This window comes from Peromyscus californicus, unplaced genomic scaffold, assembly GCF_007827085.1.
Source record: "Peromyscus californicus insignis strain IS unplaced genomic scaffold, ASM782708v3 Scaffold_4__1_contigs__length_199733344, whole genome shotgun sequence".
Lineage (NCBI taxonomy): Eukaryota > Metazoa > Chordata > Mammalia > Rodentia > Cricetidae > Peromyscus > Peromyscus californicus.
In genome coordinates this window covers 161,923,443-161,949,636 of record NW_026294562.1, presented here as the reverse complement: position 1 = coordinate 161,949,636, position 26,194 = coordinate 161,923,443, and the positions used below count along the sequence as shown (strand labels likewise).

Genomic DNA, 26,194 nt, shown 5'->3' with positions numbered 1-26,194 from the left:
CCAGACTGGCATCGAACTTAGAGATCCACTTGCCTCTGCCTCCCAAGTGTTGGGATTAAAAGTGTGCACCACCTGCCTGACTCTATGTTTTTATATTTATTTTTTGAAGAATGTGGAAGGATGGAGGGCCACACACCCAGCATGCTTTATCTCTTAATATATGATGCATTCAAGTGAGTATCTCGGCTGGGCCTGGTGGTATAAGTCTGTAATCCAAGATACTCAGAAGTCCGGAGCAGGAGGCGTTTCAGTTCAAGGCTAGCCTGAACAACATAGCAAGATCCTGTTCTAAAGAAGGTAGAGGGCAAGCTAAGGCTGCAGTTGTGAGGTACTTGCCTAGGTGCCAAAGGATCTAGGTTCGATCCTCAGTATCACTAAATAAAACAAAATAGTATAAATTAAATACCAATATCAAAGTACTTGAGGTGACTACCAGCCCATGGACGCAGTAACAGCTAGGACAGCCACCTGCATGGGCTTCTCCCTTGGCCCGCTTCCCTGAAGAGGTCCGTCCTACAGCTTTTCTTATTGGCCTTCAGAAAAAACCTTTTCCAACCTGTCCCAGGGCCTGTGGGCCTGCCCCTCAGTAGGGAGGGAAGAAGAAATGACGGGGAGAGCAGAGGGGTAAGAAGGGAAAGTGAGTCGGGTGTGGGAGCACACGCCTTTAATCCCAGCACTCAGGAGGCAGAGGCAGGCTGATCTCCGAATTCAAGGCCGGCCTGGTCTACAGAGCGAGTTCCAGGCCAGCCAGGGCTGCACATACAAAAGAAACAACCAAAAAGACGGGAAATTACTCGGGGGGGGGGGGGGGGGGGGAGGACAACGGTGGGAGAGAGAGAAGGGTGAGGGGGATTGTGCGCAGGTGGGACACTGGGTGGCAGTGGCGTCCTGGGGGTCCTTACCTCTTGCTGTGCAGTGGCTGGGACTCACGGAAGGGGACCATTGGTGTCTGCTTCGGGAGTCGGCTGAGGGACTGGGCATGGCCGGGCGTGGCAGGGGTGCTCCACTTGGTGGCCGGCAGAGAGTTGTGGGAGGCAGGCCCGCTCCACTGCCAGGAAGCATTGCTGCGGTAGGGGGGCCGGCCCCCAGAGGTGGTGGTCTCCGACTCCGTCTTGGGCTCCGAAGTATTCATATCGTAGGTCTCTGGCCACCCCCTAGAAAAACAAATTTATTACTACTAAGGTCTGGGTCCACTAGCATGCTGGCCTTCTGCTTGACGGGGACCAGCAGGCCAACTCCAACACATGCTGGTCCATTTTAAAGGTGGAGTGGCATCCTTCAAATTAGGGCCTGAAGCTTACCAGGGCCCAACACAGGGCTACAAAGGCTAGACTCGAGTCCCTCTTCCTTACTCTCAGTCTTGGCTTCTCCTGGTCCCTTCCCCTTTTCTCTGGCCCAGGCCTCTAATCAGCCAGTGTCAACGAACCAGCCCCTCCCAACCTCCAAGCAGTACTTGGGCCGGAAAAGCTGATGTCCTCAAAATCAAAGGACAGTCTCTGCCTTGTTCCCAAGAATCTCAAATGCTGCTAGAAGAGGAGCAGGTGACCTACTTTACAAGGTGGTTTAAAAAAAAAAAAAAAGCCTATGAAACCCAGAACCCTGGAAATAGATGCAGAGCGGCCTGTGTCTGGCAGGCACATGCACCACAGTGCAGCGATCCTGCCTGGGGCTTGAGGATCCACGCTGGGCTGGCACCTCCGCTACTGCTGCCACACAGCTCGCCACAGCACGGGAGGGATCCTGAGCTTACAGAAGGCTGAGCTCAGGAAAAAATCCACCCCTCAGATCACAAGAGCTAAGCTCTGAGAGGCAGGCCCAGAGCATCTCATTCTCTGCAGACACTCAGGCTACAGAGCCATGTCAGGGGACCTGAGGATATGCTCCTGCCCATGGTCCTACTCAGGGTACCTCTCTGTGGCAGTATGATAGAGCTGATGCTCAGCAGGTCCTTATGGCTGTTTTGGGGATCAGGAGCCCCCAGGCACCAGGTAGGGAACAGAGACACAATTGTCCAACAGAGCTAGCAGACAGGCCAGGCTGGCAGAGGGTGAGGAAGGCCACATATCCTGAGAACTGCTGTGTGCTCTGAGCCAGGCCGATCCCACTTCTGGACGCTAGGCATGAACATGTGACCCACACCCAACCAATCAGAAACACCTCTCACCTCACAGCGACTAGTGTAGGATTATCACAGGCTCTGAGCAGCTCCTGGTGGAGCAAAGAGAGCAACCTGGGAGGCCACTTCTGGAATATCTGGAGTAGGGGTGGGGGGGTGTAAAGATCTATTTCTGCAGGTGTTGCTATGCTAGGGAGACCTAGTCCAGAGCTGTCACCTGTCATGACAGCTGGCTGAGAGTGACAGCAGCTAAGCTGAAGACCTTGAATTTCGGATCCTCTGGCCTCCACCTCCTGAGTGCTGCGATTACAGATGTGTGCCGCCACATCTGATTATGCAGTGCTGAGGGATTGAACCCAGGGTCTTCTATGTTAGGTGAGCACTCTACCAAGGAAGCCATATCCCCAGCTCCAGCATATTACCTTTTATAGCTGAGAAATTCAGTAACCACACAATAGCTAGCAATAGCTAGAAACTGAGTCAGAGTGGCAGCACGTGTCTTTAAACAGCACTAGGAGACAGAGGCAGGTAGATCTCTGAGTTCAAGGCCAACCAGGCTATATAGTAAGATCTTGTCCTCGCCATGCCTCTATCTTCCCTCCGGCTTACACGCCGTCTGCCCCCTCTTTCACGTTCCCTGAGCCTTGGAAAGGATGATGTAGATACCCCGTGGATGCCTGAGCATCTCTGCGGTCACCCTTGGCCACTGTAAAACACAGCTTCTGTGACCAGAGGTGACAGCACCAAGATCTATAGGCGTAAGAGGTTCTTTAGAAGACATTTTGACAGGTACATCACGTTCATTTAGCAAACAGCTGCAGGAGTGTCCCTACTGGGGCCTATGGCCTTCCAAGCCAGGCTTATAGTATACGGTGAGGACTCCATCCAATCAAAGCACCTGACTGCCCTACCCCCACCCCCTCTGAGACTGGGTCTTTCTTCATAGTCTAGGCTAGCCTTCCATTCAGTCCTCCTTTTCACAGTCTCCTGCATGCTGAAGTCACAGTCATGTGTCATTCCTCCCAACACTTTTTTCTTTTTCTTTTGGTGTGTTTGTAGAGGAATCTCACTCTTTAGCCTTGGCTGGCTTGGAACTTACTCTGTAGACCAGGCTGGCCGCAAACTCACAGAGATCAGCCTGCCTCTGCCTCCCGAGTGCTGGTGGCAGCCCTGATGGAGCTTTTCAGATATGCACGCACAGAGTCTAGGCCGTCTGTGTTTGGGGACTTGGCATCTTTGAGATCCACACCTTTAAGGTGCATTAAACTAACTGCAGACTGAAATTGGTGGGGTCAGGGAGGGGCACTTGTAACGAACAGGCAGGGAGCCTGCTCTTGTTCTTGTTCCCTAAATAACACAGTAGAGGGCTGGAAGGATGGTTTGGTGGCCAGGGCACTTGCTGCTTAATCACGAAGACCAGAGTTCGGATCCCAGCGTGAGGTCAGGTGGTTCACAAACACCTGACACCCTCTTCTGTCCTTCAAGGGCACCTGCACACATACACAGCCTACAGCAGCAGCCTTGGCCGGCCGGAAGCAGAGCTTTTGTCACGAGTAGGCCTTCTGGTTAGGGGGTTCACTTTTTGTTCTTTTCTGCTGCTGCTATTTCTGATAGGGTCTCATGTAGTTGAGGTGGTCTGTGAACTTAATACAGCACAGTGAGCCTGGCCTTGAACTCCTGACCCCGCTGCCCCTACCTCTGCAGGGCTAGACTCTGGGCACACACTACCACCGTACATAACTTGTCTATCCACTTCATGATCTGTCTCTCCCCGTAGAACACCAACTCCACTGCTCTCTGCCTAGCACTGACAATGGAGCTTGTGGAGAGTAGGACAGAAACGTCCCAGTGTGTCCTGGGACGGCTGCTTCCACACTTTGTGCATCCTCTAGAGAAATATGACTACTAAAGTAGTCAGGGATGCTGTGGAGGTGCACACACAGGGCTTACATTGAGAACCAGTTCCCTCGAGGATTTCATTTATTCCACGCCCCCTGTCATTAGCACTACTGAAACAGGACTTATCACACTGGTTTTCAACCTGTGGGTCAGATGAGCCTTTCACAGGGGTCGTATATCAGATATCCTGCAAATCAGATATTTACATTACTATTCATAACATAGCAAAATTGCAGTTACGAAGTAGCAATGAAAATAATTGTATGGTTGAGGGTCACCACAACATGAGGAACTGTATTAAAGGGTCGCAGCATTAGGAAGGCGTATCAAGTTCCTTCCCCGAGGTCTTGGGCGAGTATGACAGGGAAACCTCTCGCAGCTATATGGAAGCTGCCCATCTTGGCCCCCACCTGCCTCTCAGGGCAATGCCCTTACCGTCGGGGAGTGCCGTCTTCAAAAGGCGGGATGATGACCACCTTCACGGTGACGGAGGTGCGCAGCAGGTCAATCATCTGGTCATGGCTCAGTGTCACCACAGCCACCTTGCAGATCTCTACCAGTCGGCTGCCTTGCCGGAGGCCAGCCTGCCAGGCAAACCCATAGTCCTCCACTTCAGCCACTGTCCCATCGTACTTCACATGGAAGCCCAGCTGCCCCAGCCCATTCCGCCGCAGGGTCATATCCACGGTTTCCCAGCCGTTGGTCATCACCTGTGGGCAGTGGGTGGGATGAGTCTCAGTTGTCTGGGTCAGAGGCCCTTGAAGACCCTTGTGAGATTAGCCCCCTCTGAGATGGACTGGAATTCCCACTTGCCTTCCAGATGCTACCAGGATCCCAGACGGGTGAACATCACCAGATCCCAGTTTCTCCTGGTTTCTGGGTATAAAATGTGCATGTGCCACTCTGTGGTTGTTATCTCAGAGGACAGTAGTCAGGGACTGTATTCTCCAAATATTCCTGCCTCCCTCCTTCCTTACGCCTGCAGGGACTGCACTTCTCAGCCCACTGTAGCCAGGTGTGTGAGGTGTGAGACAGCAGGCATGTCCTTTTGGTTAGGGTATTAATTCTGTGGCACTGGAGACGGAATCTAGGGTTATGTGCATGTTAGGCCGAATGTCTTATCACTGAGTCACACCCCAGCCCCTCTCACTGGTGGGTTCTAGGCAAAAGCTCTTACCAATGAATGACATCCTTAGCGACGTGTGCGTGTGCGTGTGTGTGTGTGTGTGTGTGTGTGTGTGTCCGGGCGTGTGTATGCCCAGGTCATGGAGTGTCCGCCTCAGTGGTTTTCTGTCTTATTCCCTCGAGGCTGGGTCTCTCTCTGAGCCTGGAACTTGCTGCTTTTTAGCTAGGATAGTGGCCAGAGAACCCCACTGACGCGCCTGTCTCACCTCCAGTGTTTCAGTTATAGGTACACATGGCCAAGCCTGGCTTTTTATGTTGGATGCTGGGGATGAAACCACAGGTCTTCACATTTTTACAAGTGCCCCTACCCTACTGAGCCATTTCCCCAGTGCCCCCAGCCACCTTTGTTACTTTTAATTTTGAAGCAGGGTCTCTCACTAAATTGCTCAGGCTGGCCTTGAACTCTTGTTCTTCCTGCCTCGTGCTCCCTCACAGGTGCAATTACAGCCTGGGTAAATATTTAATAGTCAGTGTGAGACTGTGTGGACCTTTGGATTCTGCCATCCAGACCGGTAATATTCTAGACATGAGGGGCTGTCTGGACAGTTGGAGGTCCCAGGGCTAGAATACGGTGGAGCAGAGCCCTTTGGTCAAACTCAGGATGGACGTGTAAGAAATAAACCCTTGCTGTTTGAACCACTAATGTGTCCCGACCTGCATAATGATGATCCTCACTGAAGTGGGTAGGCTACAGTCCTGTGTCCTTTACTAGCTTGGGGTCTTATGCCACATGGTGATAGTATTTTTGGAGGCACAAACCTCTTCTAACATGGAGCAGACCAGGTCACACAGGGGCTCACTTCTCATTTCTTTTAGCTTTACTTGTGTGCGATGCCTCAATGTTTATGTAAGACGTTAGTACACACTGACTGGAACCCCCAGGACTTCAGTCTGCCATCAGTGAATCTTCTTGGAATGCCAAAAGATCACCTCTGCTACACTACCAACCTGCCAGGCAAGATGTGCCCATTGGTACAATAGCGGCATGACTGTTGGTATAGAGGTAACCACCGTCTCCTTCCTTTCTCTCTAATGTATCTGTATAGACCTCAGGGGAGGACAGCAACTGTGCACTATCCTTTTCCACGTTACTCCCGTGAGACAGGGTCGCTTTCTGAACCAGGCTAACTTTCTGAACTAGACTTGCTAATAGCAGCCAGCAAGCCCCAACAATTTCCCTGTTTCTGCCCTCCACATTGGTGGGGTTACAGGTGTGTGCATGGCCACACATGGCTTTTTATGTGGGTGCTAGGGGCTGGGACTCAGGTCCAGTAGGGAGTGTTCTCACTCACTCAGCCATTCTCCCTAGCCTCACCAGCCACTTTCTGACTGGACTTGAGGACCACCCCCAGGAAGGCATGATCAAAAGCCTGTGGCTTGGGAGGTCATAAGCCCTGGTGGGGAAGCTATTTTGCTGAATGGAACAAGTTTTTGCACATAGATTAGTACTGCCACCAGCTTTGGTCAGAGACGCTTCTTTCTGCAGGGTGTGGCAGTTAACTGCAGGCCCGGAACTTGTCAACGAGGCTGAGAAAACATTGCTGAATGTTTGGCCTCAAATGGGACATTTACTATCACCCTTCTCGATGCTCAGGGAGTATCATGGAAGAGGGGAAACAATGCAAGAACCAGAGCAAAGGGTTGAGGGGTTAAGGGGTGATGGTTTCTGGGCATGGCATGGCCACTGTACAAGAGCTCACAACACTGTCAGAGAGGGGTGGGGCTCATGAGAGTCTATAGGTAATTAATGGTTGCTAGGGGAGGAAGAGACATTTTAGCTAGTGCTGGAGCCACTGGTAAGTTGTTTTGTTTTGTTTTTCGAGACAGGGTTTCTTACTCTGTAGCCCAGGCTGGCCTTGAACTCAGAGAGATCCGCCTGGCTCTGCCTCCCAGTGCTGGGATTAAAGGCGTGCGCCACCACCGCCCAGCCTGTTCATGCTCTTATAAATAAACCCTTACCCAAATCTTGGGAAGAAATTCTAATCAAACTTATCATCATAAATAAACCCTTACCCAAATCTTGGGAAGAAATTCTAATCAAACTTATCATCATAAATAAACCCTTACCCAAATCTTGGGAAGAAATTCTAATCAAACTTATCAGTCACTGATAAACAATCAAACAAACGAGGTCACCGAGATGGCTCAGTGGGGAAAGGTGCTTGCTGTGAGAGCCTGCTGACCTGAGTTCAATCCCCAGAACCCATGCAAAGGTGGGAGAAAAGACCCCCAAGGTTCTTCTCTTATCCCACATGTATGATACTGCACACATGCATCCCCACATCATGCACATGTACACGAGAATGAGAAGTAGAAATTTTAAAAATGAAACCACAAAACAAAAACAAAAGATGACTTTTGCAAGCTATGTCTACAATACAAATTATATCAAGTGCTGCCCCCATCTCCTAAACCGCTTATGGAGAAAGGATGTGTACTGCCCCACGTCCCAGGAGAAGTCATTTTACTGCCAGAGATTATGTGACTTGATGCCCCTACGAGAGGGTGGCCTTTTACCCTTTCGAGCGGCGGCGGAGTGCTTGCCCAGCCTACGGGAGACTTTGGAGTCAATCCCCAGCACACACATTTTATGTAACAAACTCCGTGTCCATACACACCCACAGACACATATCCAAATCAATCAGATCCTGTTTATTTTGAGACAAAGTCTTGCTGTGTAGCTTAGGCTGGCCTCAAACGTGCCATTCTCCTGCTTTTATTGCCTAAGTCTGAGGATGGCAGGTGAGTGCCATCATACCTAGTTAAATTGGTAACACATTTTTACAGGGAATGGGGGAGTTTTCTCTTAAAATGTGTATGGGTGCTTTGTCTGTGCATATGTACAGCACCTCATATGTGTCTGGTGCCTGGGGAGGCCAGACAGGGTGGCAGATCCCCTGGAACAGGAGTTATGGATGGTTTTAAGCTACTATGCCGGTGCTGAGACTCGAACTCAGGTCCTCCATGAGACCAGCAGGTGCTCTTAATAGCTGAGCCATCTCTTCAGCTGCTGGCTTACACTTTTGAATGTGGATATCAAGAGGAGTTTGGGTGGTGACCTGGATAGTTTCTGTCAACTTGACACAAGTCAGAATTACCTGGGAAGATGAACCTCAGTTGAGAAAATGCCTCCATCAGATTGCCTGTAGGTAAGTCTATAGGACATTTTATTTATTAATGATTGATATGAGAAGGTCCAGCCCACTGTGGGTGGGTCCCACCTCTGTTCAGGTGGTTCTGGGCTGTATAAGAAAGCAGGCTGATCAAGCCATGGAGAGCAAGCCAGTAAGCAGTGTTTCTCCGTGTCTCTGCTTCAGTTCCCCATCCCGGGTTCCTGCCCTGAGCTCCTGCCCTGGCTTCCCCTGATGCGCGATGTAACCTCTCCTCCCCAGGCTGCTTTTGGTCATGGTGTCTCAGCACAACGAGAGAAACCCTAATACAGGCGGTAAATCCAAATACCACCCAAATTTCTGCTGTGGTTCTGATTCGGACTGTGAGAACCTGGGAAGTGAGGGAAACACGGGTACCTAAAACGAATCATCACAAAATGGTCCTGAGTCTCACTTACTGTGATTCACTGTGCTGCTGCTTTTGTAGAACTGGAATTGACCCCAGGGCTTCAAGCTCAGCCACAGCTACACCCCCAATCTGCATTTCAAAACGCTTTAGTCTTTTCATGCCCTATTGCTAGAGTGCAGCTCTTGTGAATGAGATGCTCAGTACCCTTGTAAAAGAGGCCCAAAGTGGCTCGGTGCTGGTGGTTCACACCTTTATTCTTAGCACTGGGAGGCAGAGCCAGGTGATCTCTGAGTTCAAGGCCAGCCTGGTCTACAGAGTGAGTTCCAGGACAGCCAGTGCTACACAGAGAAACCCTGTCTCACAGGCACACTCTGCCTATGTGAGGAAACAGTAAGAAGTCTCCATCTGTAAGCCTTTCTGGCCTCCAGTGAGGCAGCAAGGCAGGCCCTCTCTAGACCTACAGGAACCTGCTGGCCTTTGACTCTGGGTGTCCAGCTTCTCACCCATGAGAAGCACAGTTCTGTTCATATACACAGGTACAGTGCACTCACACCTCGGCCTCTCACCCGTGAGAAGCACAGTTCTGCTGTTCATATACACAGGTACAGCACACTCACACCCCAGCCTCTCGCTCATGAGAAGCACAGTTCTGCTGTTCATCATATACACAGGTACAGCGCACTCACACCCCGGCCTCTCACCTGTAAGAAGCACAGTTCTGCTGTTCATCATATACACAGGTACAGCACACTCACACCTCGGCCTCTCACCCGTGAGAAGCACAGTTCTGCTGTTCATATACACAGGTACAGCACACTCACACCCCAGCCTCTCGCCCATGAGAAGCACAGTTCTGCTGTTCATCATATACACAGGTACAGCGCACTCACAGCCCGGCCTCTCACCCGTAAGAAGCACAGTTCTGCTGTTCATCATATACACAGGTACAGTGCACTCATACCCCAGCCTCTCACCCATGAGAAGCACAGTTCTGCTGTTCATCATATACACAGGTACAGTGCACTCATACCCCGGCCTCTCACCCATGAGAAGCACAGTTCTGCTGTTCATCATATACACAGGTACAGTGCACTCACTTGTTCGAAGGCTGGGGAAGCAGTGGTGCTGTTGACTGCAGGGGCCACTGAACGGCAGGGCTAACGTCTATGCTGCCGACCCTCTTCACGTCTAGTTTTTGTACTGTATTTTTATGAATGAGGCAGTGTCTTTATTGATCATCAGGATGACTCTTCCTTACTGCTCTAGTCTCAGTTTAAAAGCCATTTCTGCAGGGCAGACCTCCCAACAAGCTAGGGGTGCTAGGGGGTGATGTCTGCAGTCCATGTGGGCTGTGTCACCGATGGATGTCAAGCTTGTGCTCCACAAGGAGGACATCCCCTCATCACACCTTCAGCTGACCACTGTCCTTATGCTTGTGGACCCACTACATCTAGACTCCCCAAGTTTTTAAGGGAAGCAAAATAAACAAACAAACAAAAATCTAAAAAAAAAACCCACATGAAACTCTGGATGCTGAGCTACAGCAGTGAACACGTAACATGAAAGCACACAGCAGATGGCAGCCAATGGTCTGAGCTTCCTGGCGGAGTGTGCGAGTCTAGACAAGGAGACCTCAGGCGACAAGTGACCAAAGGCCTGCAGGAAGGGAGGGACTAAGCCATGGGCAACTCAAGAAAGTTTCAGTAAGAAGGGACAGGTATAAAGGCCCTGAGCTTGGATGCCTGCCTAACACATTCAAGAAACAGCAGGTCTGTGAGTGTGGGGCAGGGAGCCACAGGAAAGGCACCAGGAGGGATTAGCAGCAAGTGAGCACACAGGCCTCCAGGAGAAGGCCTTTGCCTTTCACTCAGGGTAAGCTAAGGGTTCACAGTACTCAGGTGATCAGATCCCCGTGTTGAGAAAAGATCACAGGGAAACGAAGGTAGAGTCAAAGGAGAGAGGGAGGGAGGGAGAGAGAGAGTGTGAGTGTGAGTGTGAGTGTGTGTGTGTGTGTGTGTGTGTGTGTATGTGTGTGTGTGACACACAGGCTGGCAACCTCAGCATTCCTGAAGCTGAGGCAGAAGAGCACAGCTTCAGCAGGGACCAGTGGTGCACACCTTTAATGCTTGCATAGGGGAGCAGAGGCAGGCGGATCTCTGAGTTCAAGGCCAGCCTGGTCTCTACAGAGTGAGTTCTAGGACAGCCAGGACTACACAGAGAAACCCTGTCTTGAAACACTCCCCCGCACCCCCTACAAATGAAGACAACCACAGCTTCAAAGCTATCCTGGGCTACGCAGTGAGAGCACGTCTTCATTTCCCTTCCCAAACCCAGAGCGACGGGCAGCTTACACTAGAGGCACGGGAGTGGGAGAAGCAGCTGGAGCTGCCTGAAGGTGGCACTGACAGATGGGGTGTGGATATGAGAACAAGGGGGGACCCTGGCTGACTGCAAGTCTCCTGACCTCAACTACTGAGACAGGAAACATGGGAGCATGGAAGAAACCCCAGCTTGCAGTGACTGTGAAGAGTTTCGGGTCACTTGGGCAACCCTGGGAGGATTCTGAGGAAGCAGCTAGAGACCAGTCTTGTGTTCGGATCTGAGCTGTCAAGTGAGAACAACCTGGAATCAGACCACAGTTCTGTTAGCCACAGGCTATCTGAGCTCATGTGAGTATCCGTTCCTTTCTGAGCCTCAGCTGCTTCTATCAAAAATGAGAGCAGCATTTGAGTCGGTGTGAGGACTTTGAAATGTCACATGCATAACTCACTCAAAAAAACCAATTACCGATCAGCATTTATTCAGTACCTACTGTATGTCAACCCAGTCCTAAGTCTATGAGGTCAGGAAGAGATCAGACGGAGACCTCAGGGTTCAAACCTCACCTTACCCCACCCAGGTGCTGACCAGGCCCAACCCTGCTCAGCTTCTTCCCAGCTCATGTGAGGTCAGGTGCATTCAGAATGGCAAGGCTGTGAGCCAGACCTCAGTGTACAGCATGCAACTGAAACCCTGGCTACTGTGATTTCATGAAGATGCATGAATTTCGAAGTCAGAGAATCCGAGAGCGAGGTTTAACCAATCCCAGCTGAATTTAACAGGGGGTGAAAAGACCTACAAGGGTGAGGACAGCTCTCCTCCAATCACAGTGCTGCTGGGGGAGGTCACAGCCAGCAGTCAAGCAAGGCTGCGAGGCAACGCAAGTCACTGAAGCTTTAAAACTTGTGTGTGTGTGTGTGTGTGTGTGTGTGTGTGTGTGTGTGTGTGTGTATGTAATGAAACTTGCATATTATATAAGATTTTTAAGTACTAGAGCTTGAACTGAGGACCTCACATGTGCTGGGCAGGTAATCTTCCACTGGGCTCCAGCCTCAGGCCTGACATAGGATGATTACTGTTTCTATTTTCCAGCAGAGGAAACTGTGATGGTTACTGTTGCTTGCCAACTTGACAGAATCCAGAATCACCTGGGAGAAGGGCCTCTGGGCTTACCTGTGGGGGATGGTTGTGATTAAGCTAATTAAGGCGGGAAGACCTGCCTACTGTGGGTGACACCATTCCCTGGGCTACTATACAAAATGGAGGAAGTGAGCTGAGTACCAGCAAGCATGCATTTCCACTCTCTGCTTGTATTGCTCCCTCAACCTCTTGTCACTGTGACTTCTCTGCCATGATGGGCTGTAACCTGGGACTGTGAGTTAAATAAACTCTTTGTACTCTAAGTCTCCCCCCTCCCCAGTATCTTATCACAGCAACAGGAAAGGAAATGAGACAGTCACACAGAGTCTAAGTATGTCTGGTGGTCACACAGAGGTGGCAACATTGGAGATTTGGAGCCAGACCGCTGGTCTCTAGACCCTGTACTCTTTTTTTTTTTTTTTTTTTTTGGTTTTTTTGAGACAGGGTTTCTCTGTAGCATTTGGAGCCTGTCCTGGACTAGCTCTGTAGACCAGGCTGGACTCGAACCCACAGAGATTCACCTGCCTCTGCCTCCCGAGTGCTGAGATTAAAGGCGTGCACCACCACCGCCCGGCTTAGACCCTGTACTCTTAACTACTGTGGAATATGGCTTTCTCTGGCATGCTCAGCATGCTACTACTGACCCCTTCAGAGACTGCCATCTCGGTGTTGACCTCAGTACACCTTCCCATGAGTGCAGGTGTAGTCTCAGCACTTCTCGACACAATCTTCAGGCTGTCGTTACCAACTAATTTGTCACTAATCTACCACTTGAGGTTGGGCCAAGAGTTGAGTCCAAGTTGTTCACCAGGAAGAAGTCTAAGATTTCTCAGCCCTTACCCTGACCACGCCTGTGGCACTGGAGATGAAACCACCCAGGATCTTAAACATGCCAGGCAAGCACTCTACCACCAAACTAAACCCCTTCTCAAGGATTAGCTGGCTTTTGTTTATTTGTTTGTTTGTTTGAGATAGGGTCTCTCTACAGCTCAACAGCTCTGGATATCTTGAGACTCACTATGTGACCAGGCTGGCTTTGAACTCACAGAGATCTGCCTCCCTCTGTTACCACCCCCCCCCCCCCCCCCCCCCCCCCGCCCCCAAGTGCCAACAAGCCCAGCCAGGATACAACTGTTATCACACTGTAAGTCTTTGTCTTTTAACAGAAAGTTAAACCATTCATGATTATTGTAACTCCGAGTATGGACCTGAATCTAGTCACACAATTAGAGTTTGTTTCTTTCACTTTACTTTCCCTTTATTTTTTATGTACCTTGACCCTCCTCTCTACTTTAGTGGTCTAGACTGGGGTATTCAGGTTTTCGATATCTGACATGGTGGTGTGGTCTACAAAGGTAGTAGGCCACATCCACAGCTATCCTGGTTTATGTGAGGCTCAAGGGCCATAGGTTAGACAAACCTGGTCTAAAACCTTTTGAATTTATTATTTTTTTTAACTTTTAAGTATGTGTGTGTCCATGGGTAGGTGTGTGCATGAGAGTGCAGGGACCCAGTACCAATGGAGGCCAGCAATGTTGGAAACCTCTGAAGCTGGAGTTACAGGCAGTTGTGAGTTGCCCAACATGGGTGCTGGGCACTGAACTCAGGTCCTCTGCAAGAGCAGTACACAATTTCAACCTCTGAGCCATCGCTCCAGCCCCCAGGAATCTTTTCCTTCTATTTTTATTCTCCCAGAGAAAAGCCCTCTTAGTTTTGGTACTGAGAATTGAACCTAGGGCCTTTATAGTACTCTACCACTGAGCTGATACCTCTAGCTCCACTTAAACATTTAGTATAAGTTTAGGTTTGCATCTTCTATCTACTTTCAGGTCAATGGACACATATTTTTGTTCTTCCAAGGTGAAGCAATGGGCAACCACAGATTCCTGGCCCATACCTTCTCCGGGAGCAATGTGGGTGTCTGTGTGTGTGTGTATGTGAGAGACAGTTCTGATTCTTAGGGATGATGCATGTTATGCCTGGCTGCCTGGGCCAGGGAAAGTACTATAATACCCTTTCTTACCTTCAGCCTCTGGACAATGTCCCTGATGTCCTCCTCAGAGCCCTCTGCAGCCTGCAGGAAGATGTGGTCCCCTCGGCCATAGAATATCTTCAGTGTGGAGGAGTCTGGGGTCCAGCCAATGACGTCCCCACAGTAGCAGTTGAAAACCACCTCCTTGGTACGCAGGTCCAGGAGCACTACAAACTCATTGGAAATCCCCAAAATGCAGTCGATCTCCACTCCCTGGGCGTAGTCCTGAGCTGCCACACGCCAGGCAATGGCCCCAGCACTGTGCTGCTCCGCTCCTGCCCTGGCCTTCGTCTTCTCCTTCTTCTTGGAGGTCAGGGAGATGAGGGTGAACTTGCCGGAGGAGTCAATGGGGGTGTTGGAGACACAGCTTTCAGCCAGGTCCTTAAGGTACTCCTGACGGGTTCTGGTGGCCATCGTGTGGAATTTGTCAGATTTGTGTGCAGCGTTCTCAGCATTAATTACCTTGGCTAGCAAAAAGTCTCTGAAGACATCAGACTTTCGGAATGTGGTTCCATTGGGGATCGGGGGACCAAAAGGAGGAGCGTCTTTGGATCGGGTCACAGCCATGCTAAGGAGGGAGAAACCACTTAGAGATGGGAAAATACAACTCTTCAAAACCAATAGGATATACTGTAAACCCAGCACTTGGAAGGCGGAGGAAGAAGGATCAGGAGTTCAAGGTCAGTTTGGGTTACTTAAGATTCTGTCTCTTGTCAGGGTGACAACAAGCCGGGCATGGCCAGCCTGGTCTACATAGTGAGTTCCAGGACAGCCTGGGCTACACAGGGAAACCCTGTCTTGAAAAACAAAACTCTCTCTAGAAAAGAAAATATAAAATCAAATCAAAAGTAAGTTTTTCTCTCCCTCCCTCCTGTCTGCTGTCCTGGGGCTGGAACCCTGTGTAGCTCGGCAAGTGCTCAACTACTAGCCATACCCTGGCCCTGGAGTTTCTCTTTCATGAGTGGAAGTATATATCCCATCAGTAAGTTGCTAGTTAGACTGGAAAGTTGAAGAAACAGTCTTACAGCATATGTACGTATATAACATGTTATATATATTCCCCCCCACACACACACACTTACAGTGCTGGGGGTCAGACTCAGGGCTCACACATGCTAAACAATTGATTTACCGCTGAACTGTATCCTCAGTCACCCTTGGTTTTCTGTGAGTCTCAGTATGAAGCCCAGGTTGGCCCTGAACTTGAGACACCCCATCTCAACTTCCTGAGTGCTGGGATCACAGCCACCACTCCTGGCTCCTGATTCCATTTAGTCTTGTTTATATAAACTATGTGCTAGATTACAGTTTAGGGAAAAAACAAACGAACAACTTTCTTTCCTCTCCACTGTCAAAGTCAGATACAAGCTTATCGCCTTTTCTGCAGCCTGGTCATATGATTTGATTTGGTCAATGCCTTTTGAGTGAGGGCTTGAACTGTATGTGAGTGTAGGAGGGGACTGACAGACCTATACCTCTTTTTTGTTTTGTTTTATTGTTTTGAGACAGGGTTTCTCTGTGTAGCCCTGGCTGTCCTGGCCTTGAATGCAGAGAACTGTCTGCCTCTGCCTCCTGAGTGTAGGGATTAAAGGCGTGAGCCACCGCTGCCTGGCAAGGGACCTACACTTTTATACTCTTTCGCTGCAATGGGATGGATAGACCCCTAGGATAGCCTACTGGTCCCAGGAGGATGAAGAAAATCTGGAACAGGCTTGGACTCTAGCTGACTCTAAATTCGACTTGTTACACACCATCAGTGGAGGACTATCTTGCTGTGGAATAATCCTTCTGTACACAGTGAATTTGTATTACTCTCATTGGTAATAAAGAACTGACTGGCCTATAGCTGGGCAGAAAGAGACTGGGTGAGAGAGTCAGACAAGGAGGATGCTGGGAAGAAGGGAGGCAGAGTCTGGAGTATTGAACAGACACAGAGAGAAGCAAGATGGACATGCTGTACTGAGAAAAGGTATCCAGCTATGTGGCAAAGCATAGATAAGAAATGTGGGTTAATTTAAAATGTAAGAATTAGCTAGTAGTAAGTGTAAGCTATTGGCTGAGCATTTGTAATTAATATAAGCCTCAGTGTGTTTATTTGGGAGCTGCTGGCAGGACAGCAACTCCTGTTTAACTATCTGGCTGGATGTGGAGCGTGTAGATGGACTTTAGTTCTTTTAAATACTTACTCGACACTAATATATTTTGCAAATCACCTCAACAAAGATTATTTTGAAAATCTGGAGCTGATGTGGTGGCACATGCCTGTAATTCCCTAACTCAGGAGGTAGAGGAAGGAGGATCGGGAATTCAAGGTTGTCCTCTGCTAAGCAGCATGTTCGAGGCCAGCCTGGGAGTCAAGAGACCCTTTCTCAAAAGAATAAATAAGTAGACTACAGACTAAATAATACCCTATGCAACCCAAACACAGTACAATGGTGGTTGGCATTGGCTGACCTCCTCGGCACCCTCCCCTGTCCCGACGGGGTGTAACATTCACCCATCTGTTTGACAAGGACTTCCGGGATGCCCCTGCTGGCTTTGTGGATACAGTCTTCCTGTCTTTTCACAGCTGCTGACTGAACATACAAATGGACAGACACTGATGAAGACAGAGAACTGTCGTCAGGATGGCCAGGGGTGGGGAGGGGGTGCATGGGGGATCCCGACACTACACGGGGACACACTAGACAGAAGTAACAGCATGTGGGGCAGCCCCAGTGGGAAAGGGTGTATGCAGAAGGAGGTATCTCGCATTTCCCATCTGCCATGCTTTGATAGGGAGGCCTCTGTACCTGGGGTCCCACAAGCTCAGGCTTCTAAGTGAGCTTGGGCAACAGGAGGCTGATGGTGGGAGGAAAGATGCTGGGGTGCACCCACGTGCAGCCTGATGATGTGACGGGAGGCCACCTACATTGTGTCACTCCATGTACTGTACTGTCTGCCGACATCAGGGTGTAAGCACACTCTACAATGCCCGTGCAATGGGGAAATCAACCGAGGTCACACTTCTCAGGGTGTGTCCCGGTTGGTAAGTAGTGTACAACTATATTCACTTTTCTTCTTTCCTTCCCTGCCAGGCCATGACAGTGGCAAGGGCTGAGGGCTGTGGCTCTTGATGCCTAGGTGGCCTCTCCCAATGCCAAACTCTCACCAGCTTCTAGAAACTGTTTGTGTCAAGCATGGGGCGGGCAGGGCTGGCTCTTTGCTGTCCCTTGTCTGGATGCTTCATTTCCCACTAAGCCATCCACACTCTGTGAGTCTCTCATCGAAATCCTTGGTGGGCAGTGGCAGCAGCAGTTCCTGCTTCTTGCTGGGTCCTCAACAGAAAGAGGTACATCTGCAAAGATCACTGTGGCTGCCTCATGTGGCACTGAGCAAGGGCAGGGGATCCAAAGACTAGTCTGACTCCTGCCTTCCATCTCTACCACTCTCTGTACAGTGTGCCTCCATGTAGGAGGGCCACATGCACACCACCCTGGACTCAAGGGATTCTCCAGCCCCAAGAAAAAGAAGATGATTTCCTCCAATAAGCAAAGGTATGTGTGACCCCAAAGGGCAGTGTCAATGTGCCAGCCAGGTCAACCAGGATTGCTGCCACAACTCTAATGGAGCAGCTGATACACAGGAGAAGAGCCTTGCAATTTCCCTCGGCACTCAACTGCTTAGTGACAGACTGACTTTCCTCATGGTCCTGACTCATGGCTTTAAGTCATGAAATTGTAAGTGGCTGAAGGCTCTGGATCAAGGAACAGCTGGTCCCTCACTTTTAGCCACTGGGGCTGGGCTTGTTTATAAGCACAGGCTCAGGGAAGATGCCAGTGGCCATGAAGAAATGGCAAAAGATGAGAACTCATTGCACAACCAGATGTGTGGCCACCAGGCCTCCAATTCTCTAGTGCCCAGCAGGAGCTTCTAGAACACGTGCAATTACTAACTCAACAATGGTTTTGTCAGTGCCTACAGAGTGCGGGACAGGACATTTCACTGCCAGCCCTTTAAAGTCCTCTGATATGTCTGCCAGGCATGGTGGCGATGGCCGTGATCCCAGCACTTGGGAGGTGGAGGGAGGAGAATCAGGAGTCCAAGGCCATCTTTGTATACACAGAGAGTGTGAGGTTAGCCTGGGTTACATGATGCCCATGTGTGCATGTACACACGCACACACGAAATTCAATGGGGTGAGGTGGGAGGGCAGGGCAGGCTGGCCTCAGGATTCTTCCCACAATTGGGGGAAGAACACAGAGTAGGTCTCCCCAGAGAGTGGGTACCTTCGAGCTGGTAAGGGACAGCTGTGGTTGTATCGCTAACATTTTCTTTCTTTAAAAATAAAGAAAAGAGGGAACACTGAAGCAAGGGAGGCAAAATGCTAACATCTGTTAAATCTGCTGGCGGGCACATGGGTGTCTGTTCCATTATTTTCTGCACTTTTCAGAATGTTTAAAATATTGCATAATAAAAGTCTTTTTAAATTAAATTGTAAAAAACAGGAAAGGGCTGTGCATCAGGAAGAAGTCACCCTGGAGACCAATCCTGAGCTTGCCTGGAGAAGTGGGAGGTGGGGGCAGGCTCCTGGGACTACAAGGCAGGAGAGGAAGGCATAGAGAGGAGGAAGGGCACTGAGCTTAGTGGCATACCCCTAGAATCCCAGCACGCAGGTAGCTGAAGCAGGAGGATGACATGTTTGACACCAGCTTGGGCTATGTAGTTAAGCTGTAGGCTAGCCTGAGCTATATAGCAAAGCTTTGCCTCAAAAAAGCCAAGGGCATGGCTGGGGCTATAGCTCACTGGTACAGCACTTCCCTAGCCAACCCCCGGTACCGCCAGAAGATACACATATACAGATGTACGCCCAAACAACCAACTCACTGTGCCCCCAAACACAGAAGAAATTTTAAGTTACGGGTGCTTTGACATATTAAGTTGGACATGGTGGCTCATGTTTATAATCCCAGTAGTTGGGAAGCTGAGGCAGGTGGATCACTATGGGTTTGAGACCAACCTGAGCTACACAGCATGTTTGAGACCAGCCTGGACTATGTGAAACTGTCTCAAAAACAATACAAAACAAGCCCCAGAAATAAAACAAACAAGGGCTTAGTGCTTGCCCAGCATGTACAAGGCCCCGCGTCTGGTCCCTTATCCTGTGCCATTCTCCAGCCACAGTAAGAAGAAGTGAGGAGGAAGGGGAGAAGGACTACCTCCACCCTCCCGCCAACCTCGGAGGCACAAGCAGGCTGCTTCCTCTCCCCAGGCGTGTGTGAACACCTGTCTCTGTCGCCAGGGCTACCTTTCAGGTGCTGAGAAACAGCAAATTGTTAAGCCCTGGACTCATTTAAGTGGTCTCAGTCCACAGAGCTAAGGAGCCAGCCAGCATCCTGCAGCTGCTGTAGGACACTCCTGGGGCCGGGGAGTGACTGACAGTGCTGGTCCCTGGCAGCCACCGGGCAACGCATCCCACACAGTTCACATCAGCTACAGCTGCATGCTGAAACCAAACTAGTAAACGCTGCTAGCTCCACTGAGACCGCCAGGGCACACAGGCAGGGGTCCTCACCCTCCCACGTCCACGGCAGCCATTTCCTAGACAGCTACATACTTCATGCCGGCTGCAGTGAGTGCAGAAACACGGTGACTCAGGCAGGCGCCAGCAAACAACCCCAAATGTCCATCCTGGGAGGACGGCGGGAAACTGTCACCCAGCCACACAGTGGAATGTCTGGCAGTCACAGGAAAAGCATGTCATGTTCTGGTATGTGAAGACCTTTAAGACTGCTGAGTGGAAGCCTCTAGGCTATACGGCAGAGGCTCTAGCCAGTCAGCACTTGTACTGAAACATGGAAGACTATTTACATGGAATCAAGACACAGAAGCAGCAACAGCCTCTGTGAGGCTGGCTGGGCAGGAGGTTTGACTCAGCTGCATGCTCTTCTTTGCATTTTATACCCTGTTCAAACAACAGGAAACAGTACACCTTGTCTGCAGGGACAAGCTGACGGCCTGGGCCTGGGTTGCTAGGTGGGGTGCTTTCGAGGATCCAGCTCTATCCTGCTCCTAGTCTCCAAGCTCCCTTTGTCTTTTGGGGACAGCCACTAACTTGGGGAAGCCCTGATGTTAGAGAGGGCGCAGAACAGGTTTGGGACCTGGGTTACAGGCCTATGTGTGAATTACAACCCCTGAGTCAACATGCCTGTCATCCTAACATTCAGGGGCTGAGGCAGGATGACTGTGAGTCTGAAGGAAGTCTTGGCTAAGCAGTGAGACTTTGTCCCTAAAACCATCCCAAACCTACTTCTCAACTCTACCTTACAAGCAGGGCCATTCATACAGGTGGTCCTGGGGAGCTACCACCCCCGCTTCTCCCAGGGCTGCTCTTGTGCCTCTCTGTTCTTATGCCCAGGTGCCAGCCCAGGTATTTATCTCCCAAAGTGGCACACGCCTCCAACCTGGCCGGAGGGCCTCCACAGAGCTTCTGCACAAGGCTCAGCAACGTGTGCTCACTCTCTTTCTCCCTCTCCCTGGTTTTGAGACAGGGTCTCACACAGCCCGGGCTGACGATGATCTTGAACTTCTGATTCTCCTGCTTACACCTCCACCTCCCGAACACTGGGATTTTAGGAACACACCTCTCTGCTTGGATCGCGCAGTGCTGGGGATCAAACTCTATTTGACCTTCGTGCACGCTAGGCAAACTGTCTACGAACTGAGCTACACCCTGGCCAATCAAACCTTCCCCTCTAGCCGGGAGGGTGTTAAACCGAGTGAGGCCGGAAAATGAAGCTCCTTCCAGGACCGTGGAACACCAGCTGTGCTTCCTGTGATATGCCCAAGAGTCAACACATATAAGTCTATCTTCCTGTGAATGACTGAGGTGGGGTTTCTATCATTTACAAGCAGAAACTTCCAAGAAATACAGGCTCTGATGGGAACCAGAGGGCCAGGAAGTGAGGTGATGTGGGATTTGTGATGGGGCACGTTCTCCCCAGCCTCTCAGGGCCTGGCTGTGCACAGAACAGGACACTGGTGGCCATACCTATAGCAGACATTCTCAGTGCAGGGATTGTGGACTCGGACGATGATGAAGACGTGCTGGAAGTGCGAGCGGATGTTCTTGGGGGTGAAAGGCAACGCTCCTGGCTCCTGGAAGATGATCGTCACGATGTCATTCCCTATGTGCCTCTTCCTCAGCAGCTGGAAGCAGAGAGGAGGTAAGGGTCACAGACCGGCTCCAGGAATCCTACCTAGACTGCTTTGCTGGCTCCCCATGCCCACTCCCACCAGAGGGCGCATGTGAGCACTGGAGCCAGGCCTTGTCCCCAGATGCTCAGAGCCCTTCTGGCTCCTTCTCACTCAGGGGCATGGACAAGGCCAAGGAGCCCCCACATGTGGGCCCCTAGCCTCTGACACCGCCTCCCCATACAGGCCCGGAAGCTCTTCAAACATTCCAGAAAAGCCTTCCGCTTACAAGCAGTGGGAATGGCTGTCCCTGCTACCCCAGAGCCCGAGGTGGCTTCCTTCCTCCTTAACTTCTTGGGATTTTTCGGGATTCTGTCATCTATAGCAACTCTCCAAGATCTGCCCTGCCCCCAGCATGCCCCTCTTTGCTTTCTTGTGTTCCCTACCCGATATTTATGTCCACACTTTGCACTGAGGCCTTCCCTCTCCTTGTCCCTCATCTGTCTCTTCCCATTCCGGTTTCCGTGACAAGAAAATGGGATACTGTTTTGGTTGCTGCCTGTCAGCAAAGAGCCTGACATGTAAGGAGTGCTTGGCAATCTTACTGCAGGAGGACTCAGGATGGAGGCCTTTGATCTGCTCAGGCCACATGGACAATGACAGAGGCTCACCACAACAGGCAGGCAGGGCCAATTCCAGGTGGCTCTCAGAGGGCCCAGGGAGCCACGCCCTCTCTTTCCTACTTCCATCCCCAAAGGAGACCCGAATGGGTGTCTTCACATTGTCTTATTTATTTGTCGGGATCATACCCCAACCCTCTTTTTTGGAAGGTGGGGGGAGACAGGTCTCATGGAGCCCAGGCTAGGACTTAAACTCAGTACGCAGCCAAGGATAATCAACTCTTGATCCTCCTGTCTCACAAAGGGAGCTGGCCACCATGCCTGATTTTTTTTGTTTTGTTTTGTTTTGTTTTGTTTGTTTTTGTTTTTTGAGACAGGGTTTCTCTGTGTAGCTTTGCACCTTTCCTAAAACTCACTCTGTAGCCCAGGCTGGCCTCGAACTCACAGAGATCCGCCTGGCTCTGCCTCCTGAGTGTTGGGATTAAAGGCATGAGCCACCACCGCCTGGCTCTGATTTTTGTTTTAACTATTTATTTTGAGACTGGCAGTCTCCTATCTGAACCATTTTATCTGACCTGTTAGTTCTTTTTTGTTTGTTTATTTTGAGATAGGGTCTTCCATGTAGCTCAGGCTGTCCTGGAAGTCCTTAAGTAGATCGGGCCAGCCTGGAACTCACAGAAATCCATCTGCCTCTGCCTCTCTAGTGCTGGGATTAAAGGTGTGTGCCAACATGCACAGCACCAAAAATTTAAAATTTTTTTTTGTTTGTCTTTGTTTTTTGAGACAGGGTTTCTCTATAACAGTTCTGGCTGTCCTGGAACTCAATTTGTAGACCAGGCTGGCCTTGAGCTCACAAAGGTCTGCCTGCCTCTGCCTCCTGAGTGCTGGGATTAAAGGTGTGCCCAATCATACCTGGCTGATTTTTAAAATTTTTTTTTTTTTTTTTTTTTTTTTTTGTTTTTCGAGACAGGGTTTCTCTGTGTAGCTTTGCGCCTTTCCTGGAACTCGCTTTGGAGACCAGGCTGGCCTCGAACTCACAGAGATCCGCCTGGCTCTGCCTCCCGAGTGCTGGGATTAAAGGCGTGCGCCACCACCGCCCGGCTAAATTTTTTATTTTGGTATGTATGGATGTTTTGCCTGCAGGCACGTCTATGTACCATGTATGTGCTAGTGCTCTCAGAGGTCAGAAAAGGGTTTCAGATCCCCTGGGACTGCAGTTAGAGACAGTTGTGAGATATCATGTACGTGCTGGGAATCCAATCTGGGTCCTCTGGAAGAGTAGCCCGTGCTCTTGAGCACTGAGCCATCTCCAGTTCTGGGCCTGTTAGTTCTCTGTTAGTTCTTTATGTGTCTGAACTCTATGAATGAAGTTGCTAAATACAAGACTTGCTTCCTGTGGCTAACTTCACACGAGACTCACCTCCCAGGGACATCTTCAATTCATGACCTTGCTGAACCTTCCCCAAACCCTGAGTGGCAATAACTCACGTGGCTGCTTTTCAGAAGATGGGAAAGCTTGGCTCAGAGAAGTTAAAACTGACCTGTCTCCTGTCCTGCAGGGATGAAGGCAAACGGGGATCCCATCTTGTTTCTGGTTTTGACTCTACAGGATGAGCTTTCTCCAGCCCCCACTACTCAGGAATAGGCCCCCTGCTTCCTATAGGTATTGGCTGCCTCACGCTCAGAGCCCAGGCATGGAAGCAAACACCTTTCCCAATACCCATGAGGTGTCATCAGGACCCTGTTGTCACTGTGTGGAAGAAGGACTGCAGCTCAGAGAGGTGCCATCACTTTCCTATGGTCACAAAGCTGGCAAGGGGCAAGGAACTCAACTTCATGTTTAATCCTGAAGCCAGTGCTTTTGAGAGTGTTATTAGGGTATCCTTAGGAAATGGCTTGTATTTGACTAGTTTTGACTTACAGAATCTGGGCCCTGGCCCCTGAATCATTCTCCCTTTCCAGGGTGGCCATTTATTTCAGCCTTGGCTCACGGGCCCACTCCACCCCAGGCCTAGTCTCTTTCCTCTGGTGTGACTGCAAGGTGGGGTCAGAGCATGGACTGTGGGGGCATCTCTGCCATTGATAAAAAAGACCTATGAATGAAGCCACTACAGAGAACAGTAAGGGTGAGGATTCTCAAACCTCTAGATCCAGCCATACCTAAAACTAGCCCTCTCCAAGAACCCTGGGTTCTACAACCCCATTTTATGCTTTGCTTATACAGATTTGGTTTGAGTTTGTGGTCAAATTCTGTTGAGTCATTTACTCTTCTCATTCATAAAATTGGTGATGACGCAAGAGACCCCAAAGAGATGGAACAGCTGGATGTAAGCAGGGTGACCAAGGACCAGTAGGAAGATGTGGTATCAGACAGGCATCAAATCACATCAGGCACTGTCGAGAACTCCCAGGGAAATGACCATGGTACTGAGGGTCTCTAAGACCTCCATCAGATTCACAGGACCATTCCAGGAGAGCCATCACTGGGCAGATGGGTTGGCGGATGGCCACCAGTCATAAGGAGGGTGAATGATTTGAGACCAACTGTGCCCCAGCTGGGGACCACTGACCTGCTGCCTGTTGTTGGGGGTGTAAGGGAGCAGGGTGGAAACGTGGAACATGATCTCGTAGTCCTGGTATGTCGTGTAGAGAGAGTGGGTCCCTGTGGAGTCCGCTGGGATAGAAACACCAGTTAGTACCACAGTCCCTAAACTCCTGGGTTTCTGCTGTATCCCACAGGCCATCTGCTTGCTAGTTTTTAACGCAATGTTTTTACCTACATCCACTCTTTTAAGATGAAAGAAATAAAAAGAAATCTCCCATTATATAATGTGCTGATTACAGCATGCACCGCCACACCTGGCTGTGTGAGTGTCTTTAGAGTTTACTATATGCAAACAAACCCTCAATATACCGCCATGGTCTTAAAATACTTGGCACACAAAAGGCATCCTTCAGTACATGTTCTCCTGAGACTTGCTATGTATGACAGGTGGCCCTCGCCTGTGTCCCTGCCCTGTAAATATCACAGTCCTGTGGAGCTCCTGGGTGTCCTCCAGGTGACTATGGCAGAGTGTACAGAGCACATGTGCAGCTCCTCAGTCAGATGTGACTTCACATCTCCCTGGAACACATTATGCTGTTTTCCCAAGTGGGGGCACTATTAATCCTACCAGTGCTGCTTAATACCTTCCACTGGCCTGTACCCTCACCCTGGCACCACCAGACCTTTGAGCTTCTGTTGATCAGGCAGACAAGAAGTGGTGGCTCCAAGTTTTTGGTTTGATTTTAGTGACACTGAGGTGGAATCTAGGGAAATGCTCCATCCTGAAGCAGTACCTGATGCCTCCCTCTGACCCACTTACTTATTGTCTGTCTGTCTATCGTTCTTTCTATCTATCTATCTATCTATCTATCTATCTATCTATCTATCTATCTATCATCGAGACAAGGTCTTGCCTGCCTGCCTGCCTGTCTGTCTATCTATCCATCCATCCATCCATCCATCCATCCATCCATCTATCCATCTATCTATCATCTATCATCGAGACAAGGTCTTGTTATGTAGCCTTGGCTGGCCTGGAATGTACTATGTAGACCAGGATGACCTCATCGATACCTACCTGTTTCTGCCTTCTAAGAGCTGGGTTGGATTAAAGGCCTGACCCATGCCACTTAACTCATTTTTTTTGTTCTCCCCCCACCCACCCCAAGACAGGGTTTCCCTGTGTAACAGCACTGACCATCCTGGAACTCGATCTGTAGACCAGGCTGGCTTTGAACTCAGAGATCTGCCTGTCTCTGCCTCCCCAGTGCTGGGATTAAAGGTATGTGCCATTACTACCCAGCTGTTTGTTTTTTGAGACAGCGTTTCTCTGTGTGGCCCTGGCTGTCCTGGAACTCAGAGATCTGCCTGCCTCTCAAGTACTCTCTACTTACTCTTGACATCCAGCTGGGCGGCGTACTTGGTGAAGCCCTTCAGACAGACCTTCTCACCCAGGAGGTCCAGGAACTCCTCAAAGGCAGGCCCAGCCTCCTCATTGTTGTACATCTCCTCTTCCGAGCTCTGGCCTGCCTTGCAGTACAGGATGCCAACCTTGTGCTTGCGGCACAGCTGTGGGGGCAGAAGAGCAGAGCAGGCCCAAGGAGGTTGGAGGGGATGGGACAAGGGGAGACCTGAGGTGCTGAGGC

The 26,194-nt window shown here is 50.2% G+C and overlaps 1 protein-coding gene across 3 annotated transcripts in view; it reads right to left on the bottom strand.

The window, feature by feature from the left end:
- The window catches only part of Sipa1l3 (signal induced proliferation associated 1 like 3), a 216,134-nt gene that overhangs the window by 54,512 nt on the left and 135,428 nt on the right, over positions 1-26,194 (bottom strand). For all 3 annotated transcript variants that reach the window (XM_052713633.1, XM_052713632.1, XM_052713634.1), the window contains 6 exons: positions 25,943-26,117; positions 24,574-24,677; positions 21,241-21,398; positions 14,202-14,778; positions 4,451-4,725; positions 903-1,154 (listed from right to left, as the gene is read on the bottom strand). In XM_052713633.1, coding sequence (XP_052569593.1) covers positions 903-1,154; positions 4,451-4,725; positions 14,202-14,778; positions 21,241-21,398; positions 24,574-24,677; positions 25,943-26,117 — 1,541 coding nt within the window. The remainder of the gene's footprint in view (positions 1-902; positions 1,155-4,450; positions 4,726-14,201; positions 14,779-21,240; positions 21,399-24,573; positions 24,678-25,942; positions 26,118-26,194) is intronic.